At 34.4% G+C, this 25,309-nt stretch overlaps 1 protein-coding gene across 1 annotated transcript; it reads left to right on the forward strand.

Moving 5' to 3' along the window:
* Positions 1-20,424: 20,424 nt before the first annotated feature.
* LOC147294060 (NAD(P)H-quinone oxidoreductase subunit, putative (DUF581)) lies at positions 20,425-23,403 on the forward strand. The gene is made up of 4 exons (XM_086234548.1): positions 20,425-21,206; positions 21,289-21,346; positions 21,449-22,303; positions 22,855-23,403. The coding sequence occupies exons 3-4, from the start codon at positions 21,507-21,509 to the stop codon at positions 22,961-22,963; spliced, it is 906 nt and encodes a 301-aa protein (XP_086090674.1). The 5' UTR covers positions 20,425-21,206; positions 21,289-21,346; positions 21,449-21,506; the 3' UTR covers positions 22,964-23,403.
* The last annotated feature ends 1,906 nt before the right edge of the window (positions 23,404-25,309 follow it).

Genomic DNA, 25,309 nt, shown 5'->3' on the forward strand with positions numbered 1-25,309 from the left:
CCACTGATATATGCCTTGAAATCTGACCATTTTGTTAATGTTGAGTCTGAATTTCAAATCAGTGGATAAACCTAGAACAATTTGAAACATTTGTAGTCAAGCTGGTACAATCCTGAATCATCCATTTACTTTTACCTGGTTGCAAAACTTCTCGTTGCTTTGAAGATGCCTCTGGACCTCTGGTAAATTGCTTGGCAATTTATGTTCTGTTTCGAGTTAATGACTCCGAAAATGTACCTTCACAGACTCACATACATCACACATGTCAATATTTTCCTAGTTTAGCCACCGTCCACCAATTAGGTCTGTGGCTTTACCAAAAAGCTCAGCATTAGTGTCACAGTGTGTGTGATTTCGTTCATTATTATTTTGGTTACTGTGGAGGGGAATCCAACCTTTAACCTATTCTAATTCTAATTTCTAACTCATTACCTTGCCTTCCTTCCCTACTTTAACTAATTCGAAGAAGTTGATGACTCCTTATTTAATCGACATGGGATTATATACATCATACATGACATCACCTTCTTCAATAATTTAGTCCACCCATCAATAATGGGCTAGTTGCAGCTTGGGGTGATGCTGACCAATTTGTCTGCCAGCAGTACTAGAGAAGTTCAATGCACCCAAATCTATTATTTATTGGACCACAGGACCATATTTTGAATGACAAGTATCATAATTGACCTTGTCCCCCATGGTAAGCTACACATTCACATAATCCACAGCTTTATTTGCCTACATATATACTTATTCAAATTGAGCTTGGAACCATATATCTCAAAGCTCCTCCAAATTCAATGGATTCATCAAGAATTTCCCTTCGGCCTTTCAAACTCTCTGATGCCGATGACTTCCAAAAATGGGCCAGCGATGACAGAGTAACACGCTATCTAAGATGGAACACCATCACCTCAAGAGAACAAGCCTTGACATACATTGAGAAGGTTGTTATACCACACCCATGGCGTCAGTCCATATGCTTGGATGACTGTTCGATTGGATACATTTCGGTCAAGCCCGAACCGGGTGATGACACATGCAGGGCAGATGTTAGCTATGCTGTGGCTGCAGAGTACTGGGGACAAGGGATTGCCACAGTGGCATTGAGGATGGCCATCTCTAGGGTGTTCAAGGAGTTCACATGTTTGGTGAGGATTGAGGCTTTGGTTGAGGTTGAGAATAAGGGGTCTCAAAAGGTTTTAGAGAAAGTTGGTTTTTTAAAAGAAGGTATGTTGAGGAAGCATTGATGATGGCCCCAAAGCCCGACCCAAAGCCCAATTTGAAAATCATAATATATTTAATAGGTTTTTTATTTGTTTACTATAATAAATTATTAATATGCTTATTAAGTTATTATATAATACTATAATGTTAGTAAATAGTAATAGTGTAAATTATGTAATACCATAAATAATAAAGTAATAAACTTTTAAAATTATATACAACATTACAAGTATAATAAAATATAAATGTATATGTGTATATACAACTTTTATAATACAAGTATAATTAAAGTTATTAAACCACAATCGTCATTTCATTAATTCAACGATCTGAACCGTTCATTTTATATTTTCATAGTCAAAGATCATCCTTACAAAAAATCGGCTAAATCGGAATTCATCTACCCATTCGATTATCATTAGAAAAACCACGATCGTTCATTAATTCGACCACCGTTACATTTAGAAAAATCACTTTTACATCTTCGATTAAGCTAATTTTTTGCAAGAATTCTCTTTGAGTGGAGAACTAAAACTTGAACGGTTCGGATTGTTGAAAACAAGATCGATATGTGAGCTTCTACATATAAATACACTTGAAGAGTATAATTCTAATAAATTTCCCGTTGAAACCTTATTGTTTCCATAATTATGAAGACCACAACGTGATTTCAACAATCTGACCTGTTCATTTTCTATGTTCATAGTCAAAGATCATCCGTACAAAAAATCGGCTAAATCGAAATTCATCTACCCATTCGATAATCATTAGAAAAACCACGATCGTTCATTAATTTGACCACCATTATGTCACTTTTACATCTCCGATTGAGCTAATTTTTTGGACAAATTATCTTTGAGTGAGGAACTAAAATTTGAACGGTTTGGATCGTTGACAACACAATTGCATCATTTGTTTATAAAAATATGTAATAAAATATATAATAATACATATGTACATTTATGTTTTATTATAGTTGTAATGTTGTATATAATTTTAAAAGTTTATTATTTATAGTATTACACTATTACTAACATAATAGTATTATATAATAACTTAATAAGCATATTAATAATTTATTGAAGTAAATAAACGAAAGAGCTATTAAATATGTTATGATTCACAAACTTGACAAATAAACTAGTCAGCTCAGTTGGTTGAGAGTTGAAGCTTGTTATGTGAGGTCTCATGTTCAAATCACAATATAGCCAAAATCCTTTTTTTTTTTTTTTGAAGATATATATGTGTCTAAATAGGCTTTGGGCCCATTTTGGGCCGACCGTTCGGGCCTAGCCCGGCCCGGCCCTCCCCCGGCCCGGCCCTCCAAGCCCGCAAGCCAAAGCCCGATGGGCGGGCCTTGGGCTTGTGTATTAAAGCCCAAGCCCGGCCCGAAAGCTCTATTGGGCTTTTATAATTCAAGCCCGAGCCCGGCCCGAACCCAAAAAATTTGGCCGGGCTAGCCCGGCCCGGCCCATTGCCGACCCCTAGGGAAGTTGTACAGGTGAGTAGGGAGAATAAGTGAGGACAGAGAGAGGTTTAGCATAAAATATTAAGGGAAAATTAAAATTTAGTCCTTCTAATATTTCTTATTTGGAAAAAAAATTTTATGGCTTTTTTATTTCTAAATAAAGTCTTTGTTTTTTCTAAATAAAGCCCTGACCATTGTTTTGTCAAATAAATGTCTTTTCTTTTTATGATATAGGATACGAGTTCACCTCATACATTTCTAGGGTATAGAATGAGATTTGTGAAGATTGCATATTAGGTTTTAACTCTGACCCAAAATTTCAGAGTTAAAACCTAATATAAAGCCGACAACCATGGCTTGAGAAATAAGTAAAAATGCATTGCCGAACACTCCAAAATAGCCGCCGAGCACTCAATACCTAATATGTGTAAAAAAAAAATAGAAACTAATGCACAAATATTATGTAACATTGAATGGTTACAATATTATTGGGTTTTAGTTAAAATTTTAAAAGTCATAACGCTTTAGTCAGTATATTATAAAACTAAAGAACCTAAATGGAATTAATGTATGGATAAAGTATGGTGATTTATTCTTGTATGGAAATATGAAATATGAATAGAGTATGGTCCATATTGTATTGACAAATTATACAAATTATAATTTAGAGTATGGGCAAATTATACAAATTATAGAGTATGGACAAATTATGTATATCTTTGCAAATTATACAATTAGTTCATGAACAATTAAACATCATTTGTTATTAATTATGTATGTCTTTACAAATTATACAAATTATAGAGTATGGATAAATTATACAAATTATGCAAATGATACCCTCTTAATATTAATTAAATACAAATTATACAAATTGTTCAATTAGTCCATGAACAATTAAACAATTATACAATTGAGGTGTTTGTTCAATAAAATTTATGTAATTATTAATTAGTTAACCATTTTTATTTAATAATATTTGTCTACAGCACGCATTATATTCATCTTATATCACATAAAACCTACTCTATATTTTGGTTTCTTTAATGTTTTTTTATCAATATAGTAAATAATATATAAACATATGTTAAAGTTTTATTCACAATTTTCGCATTTTGATATTAATTTTCGTCGTTTCTGTCTAATTTTTGTCAAAATCGAAGTTTTTTCGAAACCCAAAATTTAACTCATTGACTTCAACCGACAATTTTCCTTTTTGTTTTTCTCTATTCAATCAAATATTATTTGCCACTCTTAATATTGCTTAAATGTTAATAATTATAAACCCCCTAGTTAGAGATAAAATCTCTCATAATCTCCACCCAAAATCTAACTCTCTTATAACCCCCAATCTTACACTTAATATTTTCCTAAACCCCCTAGTCAACTAATACCCAGTCAACTTTGACTCCCCATATTTTAATTTTCCAGTTTTACCCCTTTTGTTTTATTTTCATTTTCAGCCAACTAATACTCTCTCTCTCTCTCTCTCTCTCTCTCTCTCTCTCTCTCTCTCTCTCTCTCTCTCTCTCTCTCTCTCTCTCTCTCTCTCTCTCTCTCTCCTATCTGTTGCCTCTCTCCCCTCTGCGTCTCTCTCTCTCCCCGCTGCTGTCGCCGGCGCGTGCGCCGCCGTCTGGCGACGGTTGCCGGCGAGACCGGTCCCATCACACTCGCCTCTCTTTCCTCTTCCTCCCTATGCCCTCCACGTGCCGTGAAACTAAACGTCGACGCCAGATCGGGTCTAAGCAGATCTGAGCTCTCTCGCCGGCGATCCGTCAATTCCGGCGGCGACGAGGTGTCGGACCGGTTGGGTTCTTCTCGCCTCTTCCTCTTCTATCTATTCATGGCCTTTTATTTCCCATAAAATCCACAGAAAACCAAATGCAGCCCGAAGTCCGATCGTCATCTCCGGCGGTGACTTCGCAATTCCGGCGACGTCGCAGCTGCTCTCCACTTCCAGAAGCTTCCTCTCGACGTGGTGAGTGTGATGGTGGTCTCCGATTCTCCAACTGACCACCGTGGATGGCGAATCGACTCCGAGAAGGTCCGAGACTTACCGCCGCCATTGCCGGCGATTCCGACGGCGGATTGAAGTGGTTCCGGTCCCATTCTTCTCCCCTCGACATTCTCTCTCTACTGGTATACAAATTTGTGTTCAATTGCCTCGAATTTCAAAAGCCCTAATTTGAAAACCCCAACCTCCGCTGCTGCCACTCTCGGAATTCGGCGGCTCCGACCACCCATGGTTAAGATTTTGGTATGAAAATGCTCATCTCTCTGAGTTCTTTATGTTTGTTAAATCAATTCTTTGATTTAGATAATGAGATTGAAATTCTTGTGAATCTGATTTATAAGTATATTTGTGAACTGATTTGTAAGTATGTTTGTAAACTATTTGTGAAATGTTGTGAAATCTGATTGTGAAATTGATTCACAAACATTTTTGAAATGTACAGTTTGCGAAATAGATTTTGTGAATCAATTTGTGAAATTCTTGAAATTAAACAGTTTCAGTTCGTGAAACAGTTTCAGTTCTTGAAACAGTTTCAGTTCGTGAAACATGAGTTTTAAATGAACTTTGAATGAAATTATGGTTCTGAAATATGATGAATCAAATTTGCAGGTAGAAACAGATCGAGGCAGTGGCGACTGTCGTGTACTCGTCGCGCGTGAGGTGATCGGACGACGTTGTATTGTTGGCTACTCCTTTCATCTCAATGACTTGTTGTATTGTTGGTTTTTTTTTTTGATAAGGTTGCTGTGTTCTTTTTAGTGAAACGGAATTCAGTAAAGGTGTAACTGTTTTAGTGAAGTATAATTGTTTTAGTAAAGGTGTAATTGTTTTTTAATTAAGGTGTAATTGCATTTTAGTCGAGGTGTAATTGTTTTATCACTTAATTCAGTTTCAGTAAGTGAATTCATAACTGAATTCTTCAATTTAGTGTAACTGAATTTCTGAAATTCAGTTTCAGTGTAACTGAATTTTTGAAATTCAGTTTCAGTGTAACTGAATTTTTGAAATTCAGTTTTAGTGTAATGAAATTCAATTTCAGTGTTTGATTTTAGTTTTAGTGAAATATTGAGTTTTAGCAAAAACTTCAATTCCAAAAAAAAAAAAAAAAAAAACAGTTTCACCAAAATACAGTTATAGTGACGTCAGCGCGCGTCAGCATGCGTCAGAAGGGTAATTTAGGATTATAAGTTTTAGGGGGTTTTGAAAGAGTTTATAGATGGGTGGGGGTTTAGACAAATTTTTTTGGTGAGTAGGGTGTTTAAAATTAGGCACTAATTGCTTAATAACTTCAAATTAATTGAGTGCAATTCATTTAGCGGAAAACCATGTAGGCCAAATGATCAATAGCTTCTTTTTCTTTTATTGGATCTGGATCAAGATAGTTACAAGGAGATAATAGATCAACCAAACAACACAACTGCATCACACTAAAACACTGAAGATTAATGCAACGCAACAAGCAAGAGCACGAAATAAATTAAAAAAATAAAAAGTAACTAAAAATCCAATCCTAAACCCTAAGAAGTACATGGTCATCTCCTACCTTGTGTAGAAGAACCTATTTGAGAACAGGATAAACGAGAGAGTACTTTTAATAAGTCATCGAAAACAAAGGGCATAAACTAATTAATTAAACTGCACAATAATAATAAAGAGTAAGAAAAACTAGAACGCGAAAAACCCAAACATAGATATACCTAAACTCAATTTCAATTTAAGGATTAAAACTTTTTTAAATCTTTTTTTTTTTTTTTAGTAATTTAAGCATTGCAAGATTTTAAGATTAAAATAGGGATAGTGCTATTCAGACTATCCTAAATTGCTGAGTTGACCACCCTATTTTAAAATTTCAACTTTACCCTTAAAACAAAAAATTTCAATTTTATTCGTCGGGTCATTCGACAGTTATTTACCGAAATATTTATGGTTATTCGACAATTATTTGCTGAATATTGGTGGATTATTCGGTAGATAACCACTGAATGGAAATGAAAAAAGCATTCGACAGTTATCTGCCGAAATATTTGTATTTATTCGACACTTATCTGCCGAACATTGGTAGATGTTTCGGTAGATGACCACCGAATGGATCTGGGTGATTTCATCATGTTTTTCCAATAAAGGGTAAAATAGAAAAAAAAAATGGAAAAAAATTTATTATGGTGGTCAACTCAGCAACTAAGGGTAGTTTGCATAGCCCCACTCTTAAAATTGTCTTTGTCAAGCTTATGTGACATGCTATTAGAGTACCATTGGGGCATTAATTATTAGGGCATTTAAGCACTGTCATTCCAAATAACAATTTACTTAGGAGTCTTCTCTAATGCATGACTAATGTAGAATGTGAAAGATCGATGACCATACATCCATCGATTGGTCATAGTCATTGACCAAACAGTGTCTCACATCCTGCATCGATAAAAAACTCATATCATATTAGAAAACTTTCACGTCTACTTAATTAGTAATTCAAATTGATAATCTAAACAATATAATATACCCTCACTTCTTAAAAAAAACTTAGTTGTGTACAATATTTTATTTGCATAACACAAGACAATATGAAACAATTAACTAATTATCGATCTAGTGATATTTTCTTAGAAATGTCTCACGTTCAAATATCCTCACTAAATTAATAAATAAATAAAAAAGACAGCATGAGAAAAAGTGCAATAGAAAGTAGTAGGTCCCCTCCCCTAATATCATACACATAATTTTGTGAATGCTTATGGGATTGATATATAACATCCATATCTCCATGGCATTCAAGGATGCCCCACTGTATAGGTCATATTTGAGTCGCTATCAATCCTTTGTAACCAAAGATATTCTTGTTTGTCAAATAATTTATCATATCTCTCTCTCTCTCTCTCTCTCTCTCTCTCTTGTAGTATGGGCATCTTTCTCTTCCCCATTCCTCTTGCTTTTTATCTACACGTTTTCTTCTTCGTTTATTGGGATGAATTTTGTCCACACGTATTAAGCTTTATGTAGCCATGGGAAACATAACTAAAGAAGGTTGGAATCCTTCAAGGCACAGATCCAAGTTCAAGTTGCAATCTATGAAGGCATAAATCCAACTCCATTTTTCATAAATTATTCGGGATTACCATATTTACTATTTTTGTTGGAAATATGCTCATATATATTAAGGCAATTAAAGTATTTACATCAAGGGCTTCATGGGCTTTTTGGGTCTCCTGATGTGGCATTTTTGTCACAAAAATATCTTGGACCAGCCTACTTAACTTCAGTGTGCTTAATTTCTTAATTTCAGGATCAGACTGACTACTAAAACAAATGGGCCTATATCAAAATCAATGCATTGACAAAAAAAGAAAAAGAAAAAGAAAATCTCTCTAAACTTGGAATGACACTATTTTTTAACTAAATCACATATTAAATATTAATATGAAGGTAATACCTAACTCACATATCTCTCTCTTTGAGTATTGATTCTAATTTCTAAGATCGAGTCAAAAAACCTAGTCGCCAGCTCTAAATTTTTGTATGCAGCGGCCTAGGATATGCAGATTGCCGCAAGCTATTGATTTTGTCATCTTAGTTTGGAAGATCTTAGAAAGAGTTTGTCATTTTCTTGATCATAGAGAGGGTTTGTTCATTTCTTGATCTTAGAGATATTTTGTCTTTTTTCTTAATCTTCGAGAGATTTTGTCCCTTTCTTGATCTTAGAGAGGGTTTATCTAGGATTCCATCGTTAACTAGTTTTGTTTTGGTTTCAATGTTGTCATGATTCTTGCAACGACTATTGTCGTACTTTTTTCTAAGCTTACGACCCTTACGTCGTATTCTATAACCTTAAAGTGAAATTTGAGAATGGTGAAAGATTTTATGTATGGAGGAGATTGAAAAGAAGCATGCTATGATTTTTTTCCTATTGAATCAATAGTGATTGCAGGTCAATGGGAGAAATTGCATTATTGATTGGGAATTTAGGAGTTTAAGATTATTAGTTTATTTATTTAATAACAGTTACATGACAAATAATTTTTAATTTGGTTGATTTTTTAAAAAGATGATCTATAAGATGAATTGTTTCGATCACGTGACTACATTGCATAATAAAAATTATAAAAAAACTATAGATAAAAAATGTAGAAAAAATAAATATAGCCAGAATTTCTTAATAAGTAATGTATCATGAAATGCATAATTTTTTTCTTTCTGAGGTTGGCTGATGGTATAACATTTTCTTTTGGGCTCTTTAATTACACATGGACAATAATTGTTTAAAGCCCATGATCAAACAACCCTTACAAGTGGGGCAAATCAGAAAGGACATGGTAGTTAGTGGAGGGGGTAGGCCCACCACCGGTTAAACCTATGAAAAGGGACATCTGATTATCTGAAGAGGCCCCCAGTATTGAACATTTTCCATGTGGCATTGAAGCTATGCCACCTACTGCTTTTACTCATGATTTGATTTTAGGATTTTAGGTGAAAGGTCTCTGTCTTTATCTATAAACTCTATTGGACCATAGACTATATGGCTATATAGCCTATATTATGCATGCAAATAAACGAACTAATTTAGAAACAATCAGCAAAAATATTTTGGACTTGAAGCACAACTCTATTGGACCATAGACTATATGGCTATATAGCCTATATTATGCATGCAAATAAACGAACTAATTTAGAAACAATCAGCAAAAATATTTTGGACTTGAAGCACAACTGCATGATTGTATCATTCATTTGGACCAAAAAACAAAAGACACCGTACCTACATTTTTGTTCCTTTCCCCTTTTCAACTATGCCCTACCATTTGGGATATTGGTGAACTGTGTTAAGTATACTTAGTGAAGAGGCAAACAGGCAAAGGTTAGGGCTTATATTATACGGGATTATAGGAAAGACTGTTTTGAGTGTTTTCTTTCTCCTTGTTTGGTTGATTTGGTGAGACTTACTGTTAGGCTAAGATTGGGCCTTGCTTTGTCTTTTCAAAATAAGGTAAACTTACCACCAAGATTGTATAAATTAGCTCTAAATCTTAAGATTTATTGTTAGTTTTCAACTATGATTCGTTTTAAGGAAAATTCTATTATACATATATATGTATAATATATAATTATATTTTAAATTTTTAAATTTTGACACATGGGAAATCCATATACATTATGGAGAAGTCAATTGAACCCGTGAAACTATTTTATCCTCATAAAACTTGGGTTGTTAGGTGACAAATTCTAAATAAGAGCCATAAATCTTTTTCAACAGGAGCCAAACGGAAACAAATTTATAGATCTGCCACTTTGATTTTGACAAATTTACTTTTCACTTACTAGATTTTGCCACCATAAAATTGGTTTCCTCGTACATTTTCATGTTAGAACACCAACTATAATCGTAAATCCAATGACTTCCCTGCTTTCACTTGATTGAAAGTTTATTTGGGTGGTGTCTCATCTCTTGATCTTATCAAGCCTTTCAATCGGATGATGGACCCCCTACTCCGATACATGCATCATCATTTTCATGAAATTAAATAGTCCACATCGATGCTGACGTGAATGCAAACAATGAAAGGGACCAAATCAATGTGAGGGTCCTTTCTTTGAATAATTATCATGCCACTCCACTACTGGTGAATATATTGGTGTGTGTAGAATGGAGCTTGAGGTCAAGATTCAAGACTCAAGTAGTGCATGCACCTCACATCACAGCCCCACAGGCTCACAGTACTGATGTATACGTACTCAACAGCGAAAATTTATATATCTTCTTATTGTACGAGACATATATATATATAGTTATGTGATAGGTAAAATTTACTTATTTTTTATTGTATATAATATGTTAAACACAAACATAATTCTCATATGATCATATATATATCTCATATATTGTATACAAAGAATAGGTAAATTCCTCTCTATATATATATACGTACCCAATTCTTGTTATTGAATAAGATAGTTACACAAAACCCATTAGGGTTTAGGAAAGGAACCCCACCCTAACAAGGTGACCCTATCCCTCCCCAGTCCCTTGTCCCAGTCATAACTATACTTAACAAGGATGGGGATATGGGGTCCTTTCTCATTGTCCTATCATATTTGCTATGTTGTGTCCAAAACATCATATATAATAGAACTTCTCAAACTTCAAGAGTCTATCAACTTTGCCCCTAACTAAGATTATTTACGTGATTACATGATCAATTAGAAACAAAAAAATTAAAGTATGCAACCCAAAAAAGAAAAAAGTTAATATGAACTTTCGAACTAATTGTGCTTACAGTCCTACACTAAGGTACTAAGGCTCGCCGCATATAATCCTAAATTCCTAATAGTTATGAACATTTATTCTTATATTCAATGTTTAATTTGAATCATAAAAAATAAAAAAAAACGTTACCGTAATTTAAGGTGGCAAGATGTCCTTTTTTAGAATTACCACTTTTTTAATTAACTATCTGAAGAAAACTAGAAAAGGGTATGTCGCTATCTTTTTTTTTTTTTTTTTATCAAACATGTCGTCATCTTTCTCTAGCCTTTGTTTTAGGTACAATTAATATACAACTAGTTTACTCATTTTTACTGAGTAACTATGTATAGGATCAGCACTATTAATTAGGTCTGGTCATGGCAATTAATACAAAAGCAGTCTCAATCTAAACTTATTACATTAGAACAGGAAGATACTATGTTATTTGTCACGTTATTTGACGATAAAAAGTAAAAACTCTAGAAAATTTGTAGTGTGAGCTATTATGTATACGTACTTTGTACAAACGTGTGAGCTACATCGTATTTGAGTGATAACAAATCGACATAATTAAAAGAGAATTAATTGGAGTTGAGAATTCAAGCAGAAAAATGCATATAGGTGCCACGTCCCATTCTATGTATAGACGTACTAGTTTGGATGCATGACATTGACAACAAAGTTAAGGCAGGCATGTAAAGGTTGTCACTTGTCAGATTGGCGTAATTTAAGATTTGGGTCACTTTTATGCAATTATGTCTGAAATCTATTTGATCGGGGGTTATTAATGAGAGGGTCTTCCATGGGGCATGCCCCATTGAAGATTTATGGGGTTATTAATACCTTAGGTCCCTTCATTGGGAATTCGTGCAGGGTTAGGTTCTAAGTTTTTGACTTATTATCAAGGTAGTGAAAATTTTCCTTGTTACCTAAATGGGTATGTTCTAATTTGTGTAGGGTAGGTGTTAAGATGGGGCATATGCCGCATATCATTATTCTCTTTTTAACTAAATTACATTTTTTGTTTCTCTAATTTTATTCAATTTTCACTTTGATCACAATGGTTTTAGTTTTGACAATTTAAACTAGCTGTTCACAGGAAAACTTGCTTTGCAAACATTGCATGCAATAAAAATACATTTTTTATCATTAAATGTTGATAGAGTTTATTTTTTTCTATTATAATATATGTGTAACATAAAGTTTTTGTACCACATATAATCTCATTGTTCACTAACATTTGCAATAAGGCTCTATGGTAGATCTCTGTAAACTAGAATAACGGAAATCTTACATGACCCGCGCTACGTCAACCCCACAACATGTAGGGATGCTATTGTCCTTGCATGTAATTTTATGTAAAAAATTTTCGTTATTTTAATTTAGGGAGATTTACAGTATAAACTTAGATTGCAAATGTAATAAATCCACCGTTACCCCACAATTACTTTTATAACCCCAATTTTTCAAACTTACTTTTATGACCCTTGGCCATTTTCTGAACCAAATTAAACACTTTTCAAGGCTCTAACAAAAAAAAAAAAACCCAAGACATGGTAGACATGACCATAATGTCGACCCATAATACCAAGTTGACCATAATGTTGGTCGACAAATGTCGACATCGACCAATCAAAATTTCTAGTTCTGAGTTCATGTAAGCTCCAAGATCTGAATTCCATATCCGAGTTTCTTTGATTTTATTTGCTTTTATTTTTCTTATTTGCACATTTTAGAACTGCAGTAAAGCTCTGATTTTAGAAATTGCAAGTGGGTAATTGAAAATTGGATTCAAACCCATATGCACAAACTCATGAACCCATTCCCTTTGACCCTCTTGTCGCCGACATCGAGCACCACCACAGTTATAAGATCATATACCGCATTTTTCGACTCAACGGGGCAGTTGTGGAAGGAGCAGAGTCTTGCTAGGAAGCCTGCTAGGTTTTTTGTTAGTACTAGGACTTAAGGAGGCGACCAAGAGCAAGAACTAACATAGACCAGCAAAGTTTGCTGAGAATTTTGTCAATTGTTAGTACTGACATAGCATGAACCGTAGTGGCATGGACAGATCCACTAGGGATAAGGGTGGTCGCCTGACCACCCGCCCGCTGGAAAATCCTTGCCAAAATCGCTGGTTTGACCCTCTAGAATGACCATATGCAAACATGCTCACAACATGTTTGACGAAATGTCTGAATAGTTTGACCCCCCGGAATAAAATTTTTGAATCTGTCACTATGTCATGGTCTCTTGCTAGGAGAGTACATGTTCTTTTGTTTTGTACATGCTCTGGGTTTTTTGTTTGTAGTTCTTCCTCATTTACTTACAGCAAAACCCAACACCCAAAATTGGAGATCCAAGTGATCCAAATGCTGCTCCCACTTGGTTTTGAACTTGGATCCAACAAATTTGGATTGAGGTTTCATATGCTAATTAAGTGGATATCGAAAAGAGAGAGAGACGGGAGAACAGGGATAAGAGGCTGAATTGTGAAAAAAAAATGGCAAGGGCAATTTAGACAACCTAGAACAGTATCAAAAAATGGTTATAAAAGTAAGTTTGAAAAATTGGGATTATAAAAGTAAGGGTGGGTTATTTAGTTCAATTTCCCTAATCAAAATAAAAATTGGGTCAAACCATAAGGACAAAATATGTAATTTGCCTTTCTTTTTTGGCTAGACTCTCGTGGGCACCGGTTTGTGAGACTGTGAGTTGTGATACAATAGTATAGGTATGAAGTCAGAGCAAAAATTTTCGTAAGTGCTGTTATGATTTAAATAATGTTTCATTGATAATTTCTTGTGGACCATTATTGCCGTTTAATAAACTCAGAGATACGACTAGCCTTTGCCTTCGAATTTTTTATGACTAATAATTGAAGAAAACAATTATCTCACTAAAGAATATTGTACCAAAAAGTTCTAGTATATTGTACCAAAAAGTTCTAGCATATACAAAGCTGATCCTGTCACATATATAATTGTACCTTGGGATTTTTTTTTTTGGCCAAATTGTACCTTGGGATTTGATTTGCGTAAATAAGACAATAAATGGCTATAACTTCTTAATCACATATATAATTGTACCTTGGGGTTTGATTTGTCAATAGATGTAATTTGTGATTTGTACACCACATATTAATCACATCTCTTGTATAATTAGAGTTCACATATAATTTATTTATGCAAATAGATCTCATTACTTTAGAAATATATCATCAGTAACCTGATAATATAAGTTATATAACTATAATATGATCAAACTTGAAGCTGTTGCACCTTTTTTCAGTAGGATGGATTGCAAAACTTAACAACAATTGCATATTTGGCTTGGCCAATGAATTGAATGAAGCATAAAGGAATTGGATTTCCGAGGAATTGAATGAAGGAGATTATGTAACTAGCAGGTGCAAGAAGTTTGCTATTCATTTAATTACTTTCATAGCTCCTATTAGGAACATATTATATAATTTATATGTTTCTATTCCATATAAGTATATAACCTTTTTGGTAACTATCGACATATATTTAATATTAGGGAGCCTAGTATTAGCGCTTTGTTTTTGTCATCATATGTAGTATTCATTGAGATTAGGCAGCATCATTCCAAAAGGGCCCTCCAGATTCTTTATTAGTTTATTGCCCCCGTTTAACGAAGCAGGTACCGCAAAGTTTCAAAGACGTTATAATTACAAACTAATAACAGAGCTTAGAGCATCGAGAAAGTGTCTTTTACACTTTGATAAGAAATTTATTATTTTAATAAATAAAATAAATAATTAGAGTAAATATTATTTAAGGTTAATTACAAATAAATTAATAAATATTTTTAATATTATAATTAGTTAATTGATTTTTATATAATTTTATTTTAATCACTATTGACCAAAATAAAAAAAGATAAATTATAATAAATCAATAAACAAACATTATTATGCAAATTTAGATTTGTTTTAGGTTTACGCGCGTTTGACTGCTACGCAGTAAAACAGCTTAGGGTTTAGCTCCCAAGTTTTAAGCGCTCAAAACTCGAAACCTAAACCCTAAGTCATAAGCTCCATAACCCTAATTTTAAACCCTAAATCGCATTTATAAACCATATACTCTATCTATATACCCTAAATCTCATTTATATACCCTAAACTAAATAACGGCGACATTGTAATTTTACACCCATAAATAATGAAAAAAAATAGAATAGAAAAATTGGTATTTTCCAATCCACTAAAATACATGACATCAGCAAGTAGATTGAGTTTAGTGACTAAAAGTGGAATAAAATTTCAAAACTTATTGACATATATGTAGACCTGACAAAAACACACACGACCCAATAACACGACACAAAAATTTATAGGTTTGGATTCGAGGTTATAGGGTCGGGTTGATATTAGTGTCACCTATTAGTGACCCGTTAAGATAATGAGTCGGGTTGGGTCAATTCGCAATTACCCGTTAAAGGAAGAGCATTTTAGTAATTATGTTAAGATCATATCCTACACCTACCACATGTAATCACATTCACACACTCACACCTTAACCTAATAAAAAACTGAGCTTTATTTCACTCCCAAAACCAAAACTGCGCTTCCACCACTCTGGCTCGTTCTCGGGCTCCCCTCTCCATCGATCGTCTCTCTCGATCTCTCCTTTCCATTGATCGTCTCTCTCTTCTCCATCGTGTCTCTCCTCTACATCACCACTCTCAGTCTCTCCTCTTCATCATGTCTCTCGGTCTCTCATCTCTATCGATCGTCTTTATCTTCTTCTTTTGTTTAATGAAATCTTATTAAAATAATTATATTTTTGCTTAAAAAATATAATAGGTTTTTTTTTTGTGAAACGGGTTGGGTTCGTTATACTCGATAATTTTTGAGTCATGTTCAATTTGGGGCTTTTACCACCCGAACGTTATCGGGTCGTGTCGGATGAACCCATTAGCATTAACAAGTCGTGTCGAATTTAACCTAAACCCTTAAAACACGGCCCATTTGCCAAATCTACATGTATGGAAAAAAAAAACTCCTCATTGACCATTATGTGATATTAAAATATTTTATTGATTTAAATGTAATTTTCTATATTATTTATTTTTTAATAAAAATTACTTTATTATTAAAATGATGAAGTAATGAAGATATTAAATTTTTTTATTTATTGAATAATAAGTTGGCCTCAATTTGCTTTATTTTGACGTTGAGTCATATATACTCTGATATTCTCTTAAACCAAATTTAATTATGAGTTTGTACTATATATTAGAGGCCCAAAATCTAACATTGCACTACAAATAAAATTGGGTTAATCATTTGCTTCATTAGTTGGTGATGCTCTTATTATCAAGGGTTTTAATATTAATTACTATCAAATGGTAATAATTAATGTGGTAAATCATAAATGAGATAATGATACATAATAATTTATCAAAAGAAAAGATAATGGTAAATGATGTAATGTGGGCCCATCTCGGTGAGCCCCAGGCGGAGCAGGAATCGGGACTCTGTAACTGGAGTTGAGTGGGGCCCGCATTGGCTTTACGTGAGCGCAGGACTCCGGGTTTTGATTGCGATCTGCAACTCTACAGAACAGTCCGTGAACTTCCCACACCGAATCAAGCGGGCGGCGGGCCCCACCGAGAGCCACAGACTTAGTGGCTTGCCGCTTAGCCAAGGTCAATGGCTTGAACTGACTCAGCTACGTCACCTATTATTTTAACTTTTTTAAATTACAATTTATGTGAGAGAATTTTATTTTTGAATAGAACTACAAGTTTATGCGTGGAACCTAGTTAAGTTGAACTAAAAATTAAAATCAAAGGGTGAGAAATGGCATGGTTAAAAGTAGGGTTCGCCACAAGGCCAAAACTGTCTACCGACCAATCATGGTTGGAAAGGGTCCAATCTTAATCGACATCGATTTCGACGTTGTCGATAAATGATGGGTGGTTTAATCGATACCGTCGATCAAATCACTTTGAAAGGGACCTATTCCGATCATGTTAATGGGCCATGGTTTAGGCTAATTTTTAGAGGTTTTTTTTGGGTATGTAGGTAAGTTTTAGCATATTTTCTAGGTTGAAAACAATCCATAACCATTGTGGTTGTTTTAAACCCATAAAATGAGTTGAAAAAACCCAGAAACCCTTGCAAGCATACTATTAATATCAAATATCAACAATTTACAAAATTTAAATTTTGAATTTTCAAATTGAGGAAGTTAGAACCCTCCATTATTCATCACAGTATCACACTAAATAAAAGAAACAGTAGTGCTAGACATCCCACAATTTTATATCATAATTTTATACCACCTTATGTGGCAACTTACATGGCATTCATGCATTGGACACTAAAAATTAAAGAAAAAATTCCAAAAATAAAAAGAAAAAATTTGTCCAATAAAATAATAACACGTAAGATGGTATAAAAATATGGTATAAGAATGTGGTAAATATAGCATTATTCTAAAAGAAATCAGTTTTCTTAAGGGAGTGTATTCAATTAGGATTTTAAATGACTTTAGTGGAATTAAAAAGTCTGATGGTATTCAATCAAAACTTTTAAAGAGTTTATAAAAGTCTGGTGTATTCAATCAAGACTTTTAAAAAGTCTATGGTATTCAAATTAAACTTTTAGAGAGTCTATAAAAATGACATGGTATTCAAAAAGTCATTGACTTTATTAAATGATAGACTTTATAATTTAAAAGACTTTCATGGACTTTGTAGTGTAAATTATGTTATATCAAAGTCAATAATTCTTCAACGTTCCCCTGCAGATTTCAAATGATTTCAAATATTAAAAAACTATTAAAAAAGTGGTATTTTTATTTTTTAAAGAGTGATGCTAAACCTCCTAATCTTATTTCTTCACCTACGTCTTAATTTATTTTTTTTCTAATTACTATATCCTCTTATATTAATTTTCTTTTTCTCTTATATTAATTGACTCCTCATCCTGGGTTGGAACCAACAGCGTTGCCACAATGCAATGTAACAGCAAGATATTCAAACCAACCATTTCACAGTCTTTAAGTACTCAAAAAAATCACAAGATTATATATTCATAATTTGAGAAATAATGTTACCACCACATCATATAATGTTCTCAACCTGTCAATTCAATTAGACAAATTCTAACAACTTGTTAAAACACAATATTTGACAGTCTAACAACATAAAAACATAAAATTCAGAACACTTCTAATAAATTACGGAACAAAATAATTTTGGTCCCTACAATTTTAGTTCCTACTTTTTATATTGTTTGCAATATTAGGACAATTTATAACACATGCATCTCGGTTTTGAAGCTCATCCCCATTCCACTCACTTACGAAGGACAAAAAAATAAAAAACATATTGGAGAAATCCTAAAATAAATAATAAAAAATTATATCAAAATTATTAGAAGTCTATAAAAATCCTTCAAAATCCATGAGAAAAGTCAGGGAAACTCTAAATAGAATTATGTCAAAGTCTATGTGGAATTTATGAAAGTCATTAAAAATCTATCAACTCTACCAAAGTCAATGACTTTTAAAAACTCTACAAAAGTCCATTCAAATCCTAATTGAATACAACCCCGTAAGAGAATTGTTAAATTTACAACCAATTACAAACTTGGAAAAAAACAAAATATGCATAACCAAATAAATGTACAACCAAATGGAAAATTGTGAAGTTTTAAAAACAAACAAAGGTAAAATGTAAACCCTAAACTACAAAGACACTTGAGCAGCAACCAAACACAAAGCAGCAAGCAACCATCAAAGTTTCAAACTGTTGGTGAAGGAGGTAGTTCACTTGTTGATTGTTGTGAACTACTGACCACTGCAAAAACACAAAGCATTTCAAAATATCAAACAACAACTTATGAAAACCCTAAAGCCTAAACATCAGAATTCTCACATCAAAAGTTCAAAATTGGGCATGCTTAAAAACTTACTTGATTCAATTTCTTCAAGTTCCTTATATAATTCCACTTCATCTCAGTTGGCTCATTGTAGAAGTTGAATTCTTCAGCTCTAAGCCAATCACTAGTACATACTAAACTAAGCATACATACCTTCAACAAGCACTCAGCAATGCAATAGCACCCTATAACAATGACTCTATAGCACCACACTTAACTACACCCTGCAATATAAACATAAAAATATTAAACTAAGAAACACATTTATTTTCAGCAACATATTAATATGTAATTGGGATCGAATTGAATAACTACATCCTAAATTTTAAAAACCCCTAATTTTGAAATCCCAACAATGTGAAATTTCAATTAATTGATCATGAATTGAATTGATTTAAAACCCTAAAACCCCCAAGTTTGAACCCCAGAAGCCCCAATTTTAAAAAACCCTTAAACCCCTAAATTTGAAAACCCTAACATTTGAACTTACAATTCATTGATCATCATTACCTTTAATCAACAATTGAATTGATTCTAAACCCTAAAAGCCCCAATCCATAAACCCCAAAAGCCCAAATTTTAAAAAACCCTAAAATCCCTAATTTTGGAAACCCTAACTGCTTAATCCAATCGATTGGGTTTAGGGGTGTTTTATATCTAGTGGTGGTGGTGTTTGGATGTTCTGGTGGATTCTGGTTGTTGTGGTCCTAAGATGGATAGAGGGAGAAGAGACAGAGGGAGATCAAATAGATCGAAGAGAGAGAAGATCGAGAAGAGAGAAGAGATAGAAAAGATAGAGATGAGAGGAGGTTGAGATGAGAGGGACGTGGTTTTTTTAAATACATATATATATCGATTTTTAGTAGTAAACCGTTGGTTTAGGCAGGTCCAAACCGCTATTGCGAACCGATAAGTCGATGCGATAGGCGAATTGACATTGATTGCTTCGATCAACCGATATATGTCATTTGTCGATAAATCGATTGTCGTTTTTGGTCGATTCATCGTTTTTTTTCGATATTCTGCCGCAACACTAGTTAAAAGTAAGAAGTTTACATATCATAGTGATACACTTTATGCATTTATTTTTTTCATCATGTGACCAGTTGTTTTATACAAATATATACTCTAGTTACATAAAAGTTTTTTTTTAACTAATCGCAACTACATGATGATCATAGATACTTAGAATATGTACACTAATTACACTGAAGTTTTTCTCTGGTTAAGCCGCTGTGTAGGGCTGGCGACTGTGGTCAAGCCTCGGCGTTTGTGTTGGTGTTTTTCAAGTAAGTCGTGTTAATGATGCTGCAAGGTCTGGTCAAAATTGAAAATTCCACTGCTACATAAACTGTAGAGAGAAGGAGAGAGTAATTGTTGGCAAAAAAATTAAAAATTAAAAACTGATGACGTGAGAAAAAAATAAACTGCCATCCATGATCGGATGATCCATACCTACATGGGCAGCAGTGCGGGGTGGTTTTATCAAACCCACTGATTCTCATGCACACGCGTCTTTATAATCACCCACCAACCCCTAAATTCCACGAGCTCTCTCTCTCTCTCTCTCTCTCTCTCTCTCTCTCTCTCTCTCACTTTCTCTCTGTGCTTTCTCTGCAACTCCATTTCGATTTTTCAGGGAGATGATGGGAAACTGATTTAGTGGGCAAATAAAGAGGGAAAAGAGCACAGTGAAAAGATACAAACCCCACCTCCTAAAAAGAGAGAGAGACACACACACACACACATAACGATGATCATCAGTGCTTTTGTTTTCCTTCTGGGTTTTATTCCGCAGCTTTTGTAATTTTAATTTTGTGAGTTTGGTTTGCTTCCAAATCCCAAATCATTTTTCCTGATAGGAGGCTTAGGAGCCAATTTAGCTGAGTTTTAATTATAAAGGCAAGTACACAAGACCAAAAGATAAAAACAAAAACGAGAAAGAAAGAAAGAAAAAAAGAGAGAGAGAGTGAGAAATAAAGCTGAGCTCCCAACAAAAGAAGGAACAAAAATACATACTTTCTTTGTTCAGATGTCTGATGCATGCACGTCTTGTCCATTGATCATGACTCTTGAGTGAGGAGGGTCTCCTTTGCATGTCGGTTCTGATGAGCATTGGGATTCTTTCTTCCTTTCTTTGACGGACAGAGTTTTGAGAGAGAGAGAGAGAGAGGAAGGAAGGAAGAGCCAGAAACTCGCGGGAGAATTGAGAGCTCTTTTCCATTTTCTTTTTTTCCTTCTTGGTTATTTTTTTTTTTCTGTCTTTAGAAATGGAGGTCAAAGAGGTTTAGCAGAGCTAAAATTACATTGATGGAATCTTTTCTGGTTTCTGGGCTTTTTCAAGATGGTGAGTTTGACTGTACTAGCAGTCTTCCATCCACCATTCTCTAACATAATTGAGCTCAAAAAGTTGCAATTTTCTGGTATAGTCTGGAGCTTGAGCTGGAATCCATGGCAGTTTGTGAGTGAAAGTCCTCACCTTTATTGGTAAGTACCAAAATTTCTCTCTACCCCTTCTCTCATTTGCAGAGTGGAAACTAGAATTAAAGTTTCAATTTTGGGTGCTGTAATTTTTTTTCTTGATTGCAGAGGAATTATTATATAGCATATCAAGGGCCACAACCAGAAAGCATCAAAGCAAGCTCTAATGGCAGACAATAGCTCTGCTCTCTCTCCCACAGACAAACACACAAAACCCACTTCATCTTTCTTCGCAACTCCCAGGTTGTTCACCAGTCTCACCTCAAAAGGCTCCTCTGAAACCGAGGCTGCAATGAGCCCAACCTCCATACTCGAAACCAAACCCTTCTTTGGGCTCAGAAACCCCTTCTGGTCCGAAACAACAAACACCCCCAAAACCCCAGAACCCGAAACCAGGCGCCACTGGGACAAATTGGACTCCAGAGGCATTGGTCTCGGCATTGTTGATGCTCTCAACAACGATGACGACGACTCTGATCCCAAACCATCAAAGCCCCAGACCCGAATGGTCATGTTCGGGTCACAGCTCAAGATCCAAATCCCTCCTCTGCCACCCTCCTCTTCTTTCGAATCGCCGAAATCTCCGGCCCATTTCAGCATCAAGACGAGGAATTCTCAATTGGGTTCTTTCTCCTCTGCCTCCTCTCAGTCTCTGGCCAAGAAATCGCCATTTGAGTCCGCGAGTTCAGGCCTTGAGGCTCTGAATTCGCCTCAGGTTTTCACAGGGTCTCTCTCTGTTAGTGAAATGGAGCATTCTGAGGACTATACATGTGTGATTGCCCATGGGCCAAACCCAAGAACCACTCATATCTTTGACAATTGCATTGTGGAGAGCTCTGGTGGTGTCCCTGGGTTTGCCACCAAGAAGGAAAATGAATCAAGCTATCCATCTGAGAGTTTCCTCAGCTTCTGCTACAATTGCAAGAAGCATATTGGGCAGGGCAAAGATATTTACATGTACAGGTTGGTTTATAGTTTTTTTCCTTTCTTTTTGTTTGGATTTATAAGAAAAATAGACCATTTCCAAATGATCTGAGTGAAATATGGTATCTGAATTTTAAGTTGAAAAGGGGGTTTGGGCTTTAAATTGGGCAGTATTTTTCTGAATTTTTTCTTTCAATCATAAGGTTCATATTTCGCTCTGTTCATGATCATATTGTCTTGCCACTTACATGAAGCCCCTTATCTTTTTTCGATCATTTTGTTTTGTTGTGTTGGTGTTGCTTTTAGTTTTTCTCAGTCTTGGATCATGGAAATTGTTTACACAACATAGGATGTCATGGCTGAGACTTAGCTCAATTTTAGAGTAGTATCTTAATATGATACAATGATTGGTGTATCTTACACTAGAATCATAAATTCATATTATAATGGAATTACGGACTGACTGATATTTATATTAGCTAGATCCCTCTAATAGACTAATAACATTCAACCAAATAATAAAATTTTCCCAATTATATATTTTCTCTTCAATTATCATTTAATTGTTTATATACTGTGTTTGGTTGCAGGGGTGAGAAAGCATTCTGCAGCAGTGAATGCAGATACCAAGAGATGTTGTTGGAGGAAGGAGTGGATAAAATGGAAGAAGCTGACCATGTCTATGGGAATTGTTCCTGACACTTCACTGAAAAAGCTCCATCACTCTTGCCTGCTTCACAGCAGCATAGGATTATTAAGTCCTTCAACAGGAAGGTTTTATTTTTATTATTATTTTTTTTCTTAATAATAGGGAAGGAGGGATAGTCTTTGCATCATCAATATTAGTCCATGAATTGAAGATACATGTTAGACAAATATGGCAGTTGTATTTTCTGGGAAAATGTATCTTCTCATTTTCTTCAATTTCTCTCTCATTTTCTTTTTTGCACTTTGCTTTCTGCTTCCCCTCCTTTGTAGAGGTAGAGGGAATGAAAGGCTGAGATCTTTGTAGAGTTGAATTTTTGTGAATTGTTATTTGGGTAATTGCTGTTGGATGTATCTGTCCGTAGTCTTTTGGATTTCAAAGCTTGGTGATGGTGATGGTGATGATGATGATGAGTAAAGCTTTACATTATATTTGTTTTCATAACCATGTCCATTTATACACATATTGTCATCTCATGCCCAATTATTTCTTTTCAATTAAACTTTCTTGATTAGAATATTTTGGGAGTTTGATAATTGATTAGCACACTAAGGAAGAGCGCAGACTTTAGGGAAAAGTTGCTGGGACTGATTTCAAGGGAATAATTCTATATAAAACTATTTTTATGTTAAGTCCAAATTCAAAGTAAAATTTAAGACATGTACTTTTTTAGTAAAGACTCTTGTATTGGGTTGCAAAATGGGCTTAATTTCAAGGCTTTGTGATGATACCAACAAACATATCATTCTCACTCAAGTTGGTAGGTTGAGTTCTGCTGTTGATATTAAGGTTCTGCCCTTTTAGATAATTTTAATTATAGGAGGATCAAATTGTAATTAAATTTTCTTAAAGGAGTGGAAAAAGCATCAAAAAGGGTGGTAATAGAAGTCATCTTGAATTATCTTCACCATGACTTCATTGATTGGTAGGATAACCACAAATGTAAGGTTAGTTAAACAAAAAATACCAGAAATGAGGCAAGAGGCAAAACTATGACAACCAATGTATATGAAAGACAAAGCTCTCTTCATCCATGTGGGAATGCGAGATAACTGTCTACTCAAAATGTGGCATGTGTCCAATTAAGAATGCGCAAAACAAAAAAACATGTATAGGAAGTGTGCGCTATCCAAACAAGCATAACAAAGCTCCACAAAACTCTCACTTCAAGAAAGACTTGAAGCCAAAACAATGAATTCTACACAGAAAACCCTACCAGGAGAGAAGCTCATCTTATGTCACCTCAATCCAACATGGTTGTATTTTAGTCTAACCTAGACTACTTTACCACGTCAGGAAAGTAGTCCGAGCTAGTACAACAACACTCCACAAAACTCCAACGCCACTGTTGCTTAGCAGAGCATCATACTAGTTCTGTATGACTGTTTCAACATGCTAAATCGTGTTATTGTTACATAAAAAAAATGTCCCTTTTTAGTCAATTTTTATTACTTCCTCATGTTTATTTGTGGATGGATCGCTATGCCTAAATGTGAGAGATTATCATGCATTACAAGTAAGAATCTTGGCCTACAATCTTGCCGCAATGAAGATTTTCCTTCTTCAAAGATTGTAATGCCAAAAAATTTGCATCACTAGTTGTGCTTGTTTCCTATTTCTTTCTTTCTCCCTACCCAAGTATCAAAACATGGTGGTGTATGAGAGAAAAGAATAATGTTTCAAATAGTAGATCCGTCACTAATCAAATTTAGGGTGCAGAGTTTTTTTCAAGATATGATGAAACCTAGTTCAATGAACGATTGTTTGTTCATGTTTTGCACTAAAAAATCAAACCCCAAAATACGAATAAGTGTGCTCTACATTTATGAAAGTGCTCTCTCTCTCTCTCTCTCTCTCTCTCTCTCTCTCTCTCTCTCTCTCTCTCTCTCTCTCTCTCTCTCTCTCTCTCTCATAATGTAGGAATATATATGCATCTAAAGATTTATACTATTATATATTAACTTTGAGATTCTCTAACCAAAAAAATATAATAGAAAGATAATTTATTCTACTCGTGTTTTCCTTGCGTCAAATTCTAGAAGCGAAGACTATGTTGTATATTGAAAACGAGAGTAGAGCCAATTTTGCTTGCATAATCTCTCATCACACCTCCAACTCCAATATGACCAATACTTTATACTTGGTAATAAGTTAAGAAAAGGAGAGTGACATTTAAGATAGAAACAAAACAAGATGACATGTCTTGCCAATGAGCATAAATAGAATATAAAAGGAAATGGAAGTTAGCTAGTTACTTGTGGGTTATAGGAAACGACTCCCCAGTAATAACTAGAGGTAAAACATTCCATATTTAAATTAGTGGAGCTAATGGAGCTACA

The sequence above is a fragment of the Dryas octopetala genome, chromosome 2 (genome assembly GCF_963921425.1).
Source record: "Dryas octopetala chromosome 2, drDryOcto1.1, whole genome shotgun sequence".
NCBI classification, from domain to species: Eukaryota; Viridiplantae; Streptophyta; class Magnoliopsida; order Rosales; family Rosaceae; genus Dryas; species Dryas octopetala.

What these genes read in the sequence shown, in the direction of transcription:
- LOC147294060 (XM_086234548.1), top strand. Translation starts at nt 21,507, where the DNA reads ATGGCAGACAATAGCTCTGCTCTCTCTCCCACAGACAAACACACAAAA. An exon ending in AAAGATATTTACATGTACAG is followed by an intron (nt 22,304 to 22,854) that starts GTTGGTTTATAG and finishes GTTTGGTTGCAG; the next exon opens with GGGTGAGAAAGCATTCTGCA.